This window comes from Podarcis pityusensis (assembly GCF_964106645.2).
Source record: "Podarcis pityusensis genome assembly, chromosome: 3".
Taxonomy (NCBI): Eukaryota; Metazoa; Chordata; class Lepidosauria; order Squamata; family Lacertidae; genus Podarcis; species Podarcis pityusensis.
The window spans coordinates 88,505,931-88,515,624 of NC_138026.1; the positions used below are offsets into that span (position 1 = coordinate 88,505,931).

Consider the following 9,694-nt stretch of genomic DNA (forward strand, 5'->3'; position numbering starts at 1 on the left):
ATAATTATTAAGCTCTGACTATGTAAGTTTGATTTTATTTGTTTTTTATATTATATTTAGGAAATGTACATCCAGTGGTTTTTTTCCTTTAAATTTTTTTGGGGACCCCAAGAGAGTGGGGCCCTAAGCTATAGCTTGTTTAGCTTATACAGTGGTACCTCAGGTTACATACGCTTCAGGTTACATACGCTTCAGGTTACAGACTCCGCTAACCCAGAAATAGTGCTTCAGGATGAGAACAGAAATCGTGCTCCGGCGGCACGGCAGCAGCAGGAGGCCCCATTAGCTAAAGTGGTGCTTCAGGTTAAGAATAGTTTCAGGTTAAGTACAGACCTCCAGAACGAATTAAGTACTTAACCTGAGGTACCACTGTACATAAATCCAGCACTGGGCCCAGGGAACAGTGGGAAGTCGCTGAAAACCATTGGAAGAGCTGGCCTCTTGCCAAGGGAACATGCTGAGCACAAATATTTATTGAGCAGGTTAAGCTGGTGGTAAGGGTCCTAGGGAGTTCTTGTTTAAGATACCAGCATCATTGTTTTCTCATGATCAGGCCTCCAATGTAATAAAAACAGCCCTAAGCTAACTATCTGGGGCAATTATATTGGCTCTATTTGTTGGGTAGGGCAAATAAAGGGGTTTTTTATTTTCATATTAGTTTTCCGCTAACAAAGCTTGCACATGTGGCCTAAACTGTGAATCAAGACTACCCATGTAGGATCTTTCGCGAGTTACGCTCAGATTGTGTGGATGGAGCATTGGCAGGTGGGGAACAGCAGGCTTTTGATTCTCATGTTGGGTAAAAGATTCCTGCATTGCTGGTGGTTGGACTATATGACCCCCACCTCTACCATTCTCTGATTCTCTTATTCTATACCCCCTACTTTACATAAGTTCCTACAGATTGAAAAGCAGAACACTAAATGTTTGATGCAGTTTGATGCATAGACAATTTCTACATATTGCCCAACAAGGGCAATGTGCTCAAAGCACAACGGACTGTTAAAACAGTCAAATATATAGAGTAAATAAAAGTTATAATCACTGCCGTTTAACACCAACCGTTCAACAGTTAACGGTGTGTGAACTGGGCCTTGCCTCCAGTACTGTTTACAGGTAGTGCAATACTAAAATTAGTCCCCAAGTTCGTCCAACAGAAGCAAAGAGGGAGGAAGTATTCCTCTTAAGGGAACTCATTTTCTAAACAGGAGGGGGTGAGAATAAACTAGAACACAGATGAAGAGCAAAAGGAAGAGGGTGAGAGAAATAGCCTCTCTGGGAGATGGGAGGATGGAAACAAATCCTGTTGAGCAAGACTTTCATCAGCTGAGTGAGAAAGCTGCCTAGAGCCCAGCGGAAAGATCAAGCAACAACTGCACAACCGACCACAAGAAAATTCTGAATACTCTTGCTTCTCCAAACAATACTCCCAAGCATCCTGTTCAACTCTGCAAATGAACCAAGTAACAAACTGCACAGGAAGGATTGTTCAGCAGACTGGGAATTGGGAGAGACAGGGAGCCAAACTGCTGTAAATGGTTAGAAAGGTCACAGTTTACAGCAAGGGAGTCTCCAAGCTAAGATGTTAACCTTGAAAGTGCTGCCTTCCAAGCTTGTGTCCAATTAGTATGTGGGCAGGAGCCAGTGTTCCAACCATTCCTGACAAAACTATTCCAAATTACGAAGTAGGCCAGGGGTAACTGACATGGTGCTGTCTGGATGTTGCCGGGATTCTGACTCCCATCAGCCCCAGCCAGGAATGATCATTCACTAATCAGGAATGATGGGTGTTGTGGTCAAAGGACATCTAGAAGGCACCATGTTTGCTATTCAAGTCATGGAACATGCCCCTAGTTTCCCACAGGTGGCAGTCATGGCCACCAACTTGGATGGCTTCAAAAGAAGAATGGACAGATTAATTAGAGAAGGCTATCAATGGCTACTAGCAGAAATGTTTCTGAATACCAGTTGCTGGAAACTACAGGAAGGCGAGTGTTCATTCTCTGGTCCTGCTTGCAAATTTTCCTACAGGGATCTGGTTGGTCACAGATAGAATAGGATGCTGGACTAGATGGGCCACTGGTCTGATCCAGCACTGCTCCTCTTATGGTCATAGACCGTAATTCTCAACTGCTGTCATGGTGAGTTTTATCTGGGTCACCGTGCCAGTGGTGGAAGACACCCTTTCTGAAGGACTGCCATACATGCATATGGCCAGCAGAGCCAATTGAGAAGAAAGTGAAGAGAGATCAGACAAAGGAAGAAAAAGTAAAGGAAGATAAAGGAGTGTGTGTTTTTTAATGGGTACAGACCAAGAAAACAGATCGTCATGGGAAGTTCTTTTCTGTCACATAGTCAACTGTGGATTGGCATTGGATTTCTTCCTTCTTTGTTCACTCTCATAATTGTAAATTTGCTGTTACTTGCCTAAATCCATAGCATGGAGAAATATTGTTAAACATCTGTGTTATGTACTGAGTTGAATAGGATCCAAACTGCAGCAGTCTGATTGGTCCTAGAACAATAGGATCCAAAATGCAGCAGTCTGATTGGCCCTAGAACAACAGGATTCAGAATGCAGCAGTCTGATTGGTCCTAGAACAATGCAGTAGTATGATTGGTTGGCAGGAACCACCCAATCATGCTCCAGATAGAAGTGAATCCACAACCTGATTGGCTTACAGTAGAATTCCGGAATTAGCCAATCACGTGCAGCCCATTGTGTAAATAATGTATATAAAGCAGATACTTTGAGGGGGCTTTCATTCATTCCTCCTCACCACTATGAGCTGAATAAAGAGCATGAAATCACTTTGCGACTCTGAGTATATTTCAATCTGTAAGACTAAAGAGAGGCTGCCAATCTGTCCCTCCCCGTCTACAACAGAGGTCTGTGCCCATTTGGTTTGGGTGGATTTAAACAACCCACTTCTGCATTTACACAGGGTGGTTTCAGCAACGGTTGCATATATGATCCCTATCTTGAGAAAAACAAGCAGTTGAACTGCACCAAGTACAATTAGACAACAGGCAGCACCCAGAACTCCTGCTTCAGAACTCAGAGGTGGAACCATGCAAGGTTAAAAAAAGGAGGAGGTCCACTAGCTCAATAATGTTTGCTCACTGGTCCTCAACCCAACAGTTGACACAAGGGCAGAGGAACATTCTTCCTTCTTGCAAGGATAAGGAAACAGGCTGTCTTCTGGCGCAGTCATGTCACGGATAAGAGTTTACAACTACCCTGCAACTCTCCCTCCACCTCTTCTCAGGAAAACTCCCTTTACACTGTGATAAACCAGAGCCCTAGGATCAAGGAATCAAACATCCACACCTTAAGATAGCATAGAGATCCAATTATGCCACTTAAGTTCACACAAGGATAACACGGCTGCAGAATGACCTCGCAGGAATGGAGGCACTGATTAATGGGGGTGCTATCTTTAATAAAACCTAAGCCCTCTTAAGGGGCTGCAAGAAGAGCAATGGGATTATGTGAGGGGGGCGGTCTGGATGAGTGCTAGCTCAACCCCTTCCACCACCAACTTCGTCACCTTCCAACTTGTGAACACGAGTGTCTGAGATGGAGAGTGTTCTGTATCCATGGGAAATTGGGGAGCTAAAACATGCAGGGAGCCACTACAGACACAGAAGGCTCTCTACTGCGATGGAAAGTGGAAAAGCAATAAGAACATTTATACATATTTCCCCCCTCAAATGCTCTCATTGTCCTCTTTACAACTCTTGGAAGAGGGCTGTATCCTGATGTTTTTAGACTACAGCTCCCAGGGCCAACAGAAATTGTAGTCCAAAACATCTGGACCATACCAAGTTGGAGAAAGGTAACCTAGATGATTCTAACAACCATTCTGACTGAAAGGGAGCGGCTTTCCTAACACCACCAGCAAGTTTATGGCCAAGTGGAGATTTGGACTACACTTCCAAGCTCACATTTTGCACTTTTGGGGATCACACAGTCACCCATGCTTTCTGTTTAAGCAGTTGTCTATTAGGACAGAGAAAGAACGAATATACAAAGACAAACATGACTTCAAAACACAAATGCGGGGAAACTTACCTATGGAATTAACTGCTCCAGGATGAGGTTTTGGCCAAGTATATAAACATGAATTTCTAAAGAGAGATTTTGAACCATGCATACTTTCTCATGGCTCATGCTTATTATATTTTTCTTTCCCCTATGCGAATACAAGCATGTATTCCCAGGTGTTAGGAGAGGAGGATGGTGGCAGCCCTCAAGGTTTCAGATTACAAGAGATTATTCCTCAGAGACACACTTCTCTCTCCGGGTATTGGTTTATAGAAAGTTAGTCAAGACATGTTCCTAATATCTATTACTTTTTTGCAGGTTACATCTTGGAGATATCCAAGACCAGATTGAGGCTGGACAACCAGAAGCGTGTAACAGGCATCAAATAGTCTATCCTCTTGCATAGCAATCTGGTAGCAATACAGCTGCCCCCATGCAAATATACCAGTTGATTCAAGGGTCCTGTCCTTATTTTAAAATCTCACGTTGTCAAAAGTTCAGTGTTTCTATAGTTGGGTGTGAAGGAGCACCGATCTTTCTACTCCTCTGGCCATTCTGGCGACTGCAAACCATTCATTTTTGCAGCTGCTATCAACAAAGCCTGCAACATCATAGCCTAGGCTATGATTCTTTGTGTGATTGCTCAGGTGAGAGACAACCCTATAAACTGACTTTTGTGTACAACTGTAGTTACTTTGGGGCACACCTCCATGAAACAGACCCAATAGAGTTTATAGATTCTGTCCCATAACATATATTTTTTCAAAATTGTATTTAGGTAAAGGTAAAGGGATCCCTGACCATTAGGTCCAGTCGTGGCCAACTCTGGGGTTGCAGTGCTCATCTCGCTTTATTGGCCAAGGGAGCTGGCGTACAGCTTCCGGGTCATGTGGCCAGCGTGACTCAGCCGCTTCTGGCGAACCAGAGCAGTGCACAGAAATGCCGTTTACCTTCCCGCCGGAGCGGTACCTATTTATCTACTTGCACTAGCGTGCTTTTGAACTGCTAGGTTGGCACGAGCAGGGACCGAGCAACGGGAGCTCACCCCGTTGCGGAGATTCGAACCGCCAACCTTCTGATCAGCAAGTCCTAGGCTCTGTGGTTTAACCCACAGCGCCACCCGTGTTCCTTTTGTAAATACAAAATTGTATTTACTACCAGCTAAATCCTTTATCCAAGTGAAACAAAACATATTAATATGCCAGCTAGCCCACAACCACTGGATATGAAGAGACATTTGAACATCAGGCACCATTTTGTTCTCAGAAGTGCATACTTTACTGTGTCCCTTTATGAAGTGGGCAGCATCATTATTTCCATCTGCTTTTTTTTTTTTAAGCAAAAGTTACAAATTTCTAGTTGCCTATGTTCAGAAGTTTGTTTCAACACTCCAAGCCCGACTCAGTGCTATTAACTAGAAGCTATACTAAGAACCAGAGGCCTACTGTATATATTCCCCATTCCAAGACATATTTATCTGGAGGGGGAGGGGAGAGGGGAAAGAAATCAAGTTTGAACAAATGCTGAACTTTTTCTGTTCCCCAGCTTGTGCAAGTCTCCAACGCCTTTTCCTCTCCAACTGTGTTCTTTTGAGAAGAAGCAGTGGCAGCTTTACAAGAACTTGTGCTAATTCCTTCAGGACAGCTGCTTAAAACCAAAGCTTGGCACAAAAACTTGACAGACGCTGGCTCTAGAAAGCCAATCTAGACCCACACATGCAAGGTATAAGGGCGGACCTCAACACTGCTCAGTATAGGCAGTCACAATTCCACCCCCAGCTAGCTCCCACCCAGACACGGCTCTCCTAGAGACGCCTGGAAACCCTTTGACTTCAGATAGCATGGCCAAGTTCACTGTGGAGTCTGGAAGAGCTTCCCCAACATGGTGCCCTCCAAATGCTTTGGACTACATCTCTCAGCACACCTATGCTGGCTGAGGGTTATCTAGAGCACCCACAGCTCACTGGGCCTTAATCAAATGTTATATTGGGGGGGGGGAGGCAGGAAAAGAAGTCTGGCCCTGCAGACAGGCCACATTTGAAGCACATGGTCTCCTCCAAAGATTCCTGGGAACTGTCATTTGTTAAGGGTGCTGGGAGTTGTGGCTCTGTGAAGACTAAACTACACTTTCCAGGAATCTTTGGGAGAAGCTTTTGAATAAATGTGTGTGCAATATGGTGCAGATGTGTCTGGAGTCCCTAGCCTTTATGAACGCACTGACAATATCCAGACAGACACAGGCAAGTCCATAAAAATGAATTAACTTGCTCAGTAATCTGCCAACAAAGAGAGCCATAAGGGGCAGGTAAGAGGTACGGCCTGATCCACTCACGTTTACTCAGAAGTCAGTCCTGCAGAGCTCAGAAGCTTACTCTTAAGCAAGCACCAGACTGTAACTATACTATGCAATCCTAAACATGTTTAGCCACAAGTAATTTCCACTGTTTGTTTTATTTTATTTTATGGGGGGGGGAGAGATATACTTACTCTCAAGTAATTTGGAAATATCTACAGACTTAGAACAGACAAGTGCAGTCAAAACCCGTGCCTAGCAAAGCACTTCACCAACTTCTAAATATTGCCCAAATGTTTTATTTATTTTCAGAGTGGCACAGCCCCCTCTCTTTGCAGGAGCCACTCTCGAGATCAAAAAATGTCTCCCTTCAAATATAATCCGCAACACACAAAATATGCACTTTGCTAATAACCCTTGCATCCTCACAGTGCACTTTTCGAGGCTCGAGGCTGTCCAAGGAAGTGCAAGGCCTCCTCCATCCCTTGAGCTGCTGTGTGGACAAAGACAACCTGGCCCTCGAAAGGAACAGGCCTTATTCAAGTGCATACGCAGCTCTCACGGTTAACTCGTGCCACGAGCAGGATGCGAAAGGCAGATAACGAGCCCTGGCCATGCTAACAAGAACAGTATAGAGTTTCTGCAATCAGTACAGCTCAACGCAAGAATAAAAAATGAGACGTGCTTTGGAATATACAACCAACTCCGCGCTCCCTTTTTTTTTTTTACCTTTAACTGGAAGGGCTGGATCTCATTCAAACTCTGATTCCTGAGCTTCTTCGTGAGGATCTTGAGCATGGTACAAATCCAGAGAGCCGGGAAAGAGTTAAGCACCCACGCACATCTAGATCGGCTGCCGCTACCGCCGCCGCCGCCACGCTTAGAGGCACTCAGAATAGCTTGCATTCAGCAACTTCAGGTACACCCAACTTGTAGTTTGGAGAGGGCAGGATCTGCAGAGAGAAATTCGATCTTGCGCCCCTTTCCTTCCAGACAACAGGCTGGATGGGTCTGGGTTTTGTTGATGAAAAATACTGCCACGCACAGTCTTTGGTTTTTGATTCCCCCCCCCCTTTCCTTTTCTTCCAAACCGTATAGATATTACACAGCAAATCCTTTCATTTGCTTCGCAGACTGCGGAGGCAACCGAGGTAAAGGAGCAGCTATAGCGGGGCTTCTGCTCAGCAAGGGAGGCAAAAGGGGAGCAGCAGCAAGAACTTAGGAAGAGATGAGCAAGCTCTCCCAGCAGAGGCCCGGGGCTCCGCTCATGGCAGCGGGTCTAACGTGCCATGCCGCTCACTCGCTTCCCCGTCGCCGGCAGCCCCTGGGCAGCATCGCTCCTCCTGGGCACACGCGCTCTTCCTCCCTCGCGCACCCGGCCCGGCTCCTTTCTCTCTCTTCCACGCTCCCTCTCGCTGCCTTCGAGCTGCGTGAAACTTGTAACAAACAGAACACGCATCCGAGGCGCCCATTGGCCCGGCCGAGGAGGACTGTGTCAATTTCAGTGGGCGGGGCTTCCATTTAAAGGGAAACCAAAAGGAAGAAGGGGAAAGTCGCCTTTCACGCGCGCGCGCACCCTCCCTCCGGGCTGGGAGATCCAGAGGCGCCGGATGCCGTAAGCCCTTGCAGCTGCAGATCCTTAAATCCGAAAGGAGCATGTTTAACTAAATGAAAGGATAGGTACATTTCTACGTAACTACATACAGTATGTGTGCACGTGCTCCCTTTAAAGGCAGAGACAGACTACCATTCTGATCAGAGAACATTGCCACACTCAGTTTGCAATGGGGCAACCAGCAAGGGGGGGAAGAAAATCCTCAAAAATTATTGGAAAGCATTAAAAATACTCAATTAACTGAGGTTCTGCCCCCTCTAGCCAAAGCCTGCCCCCCATAATATCCTCTTTGGGAGGGATTTTTACCTGTTATCTCCCCCCAAAAGCTCAACAACTTTTGGGGTCGATCTCTCTCAAAAAAAGGCTCGCCCTAACAAAACTCCTGGCCATGCCCAAGGGAACCAGCAGCAACTAGGAAGACAGAGCAAGGACATTCTCCTTCCTTGAAAAAGGGTTCCACTTGTACCCTTACAGATTGCAAAAGTACAGCAGGCTTAAAAGGGGAAGTTACACCAGAGAAATGTTTGTCATACACAGCCTTGTGGTGTGTCCTCTTGAAGAACCCAGGCAGGAGCGCCAAAGGAAATTTGCTAATGACCTTGCAAATACTCCCTGAGCACCGTTATTATCTGATGGGTGCTGGGCACTCTGTGCAGAGCGGAGCAGCTCCATGCTATAATTATTATCTCACGGCTGTTCATCTGTCGAGTTCCAGCAGGTCCTGAGCTCAGGTCCTTTCAGCTGAAGAACAAAGGCACTTACCACTGAACTGCTCCAGGAAACCTTGCAGCATATGAAGATCATTCTGTTGTTCAGATCTGGTCTGAAGGCACACAAGGCCATTGCCTTGCTGGAGCTATACTAACCTGGGTCTGGGTAGTGCCTGGATTGGATAACTGTCTGGGAACCATCCTACCTTGGATTCCATGAAGGATGAAAGGTGGGAAATAATTGTAAGAAAATAAATAAAGGGCACTGTTGTTCAGGCCTTGGCTGTTTATGAGATTCACATGCTGTTCCTGTTTTTGGAAACACTCCCATGAGCTAGTAGATGGATTGGTATTTCATTTCAAGTGAATATTTTACATTGGCTTTTTAGTTGTTATTACTCACCCTGAGACTTCTGGAGCAGGATGTCTACACACACCCCAATAAATAGAAAATCAAAGGCCTAAATTAAATACTTAGATTTTCTTATGCCTTACAAGTAGGACCATGTCAATGTAAAGTTCATCCAAATATCTGAATATACAATGCTAGATGTTCCCAAAGGCTAATCAGATTTAACCAAATAGCTGACTGTATAAACATTTGAAATTGTAGTGAACTAAGAATCAAAATACAGGCATATGCTATCAACAGTGTACGTTTCCAAACTTAAAAATGGAAAGCGCAGTGCTGGTGGTCAACAAAAGAGGTTTAAAGACTCAAGGCAAATCTAAAAAAAAATGTAGTATAAACACAGACAACTGGGAAACACTGGCCTGTGAGTGCTTCAGTTGGAGAACAGACTTTACCAAAGGTGTCATGGGCTTTGAAGATGCTCGAACTCAGGACGAAAGGGAGAAACATGCTAAGAGGAAGGCATGCTTGGCAAACCATCGTCATAATCACCCCCTGCCCAGAAACCTATGACCCTACTGTGGAAGGACGTGTGGATCCAGAATTGGCCTCCACAGTCACTTATGGAGTCACTGTTAAAACCATGTTTCTGGAAGACAATCTTACTTGGCTATGAG

General features: G+C 45.3%; 1 protein-coding gene across 4 annotated transcripts in view; it reads right to left on the reverse strand.

Moving 5' to 3' along the window:
* Positions 1–7,779, reverse strand: part of LOC308474187 (uncharacterized protein) — a 55,350-nt gene extending 47,571 nt beyond the window's left edge. For 2 of the 4 annotated variants that reach the window (XM_081000304.1, XM_081000303.1), the window contains exon 1: positions 7,070–7,778. Coding sequence is in view for 2 of the 4 variants with exons in the window: in XM_081000302.1 (XP_080856428.1) it covers positions 7,070–7,246 (177 nt within the window). In the remaining 2 variants the exon portion in view is untranslated. Of the gene's footprint in view, positions 1–7,069 lie in introns of all 4 variants that reach the window. The other 2 variants (XM_081000302.1, XM_081000301.1) reach the window with 2 other exon arrangements.
* Between the last annotated feature and the right edge of the window lie 1,915 nt (positions 7,780–9,694).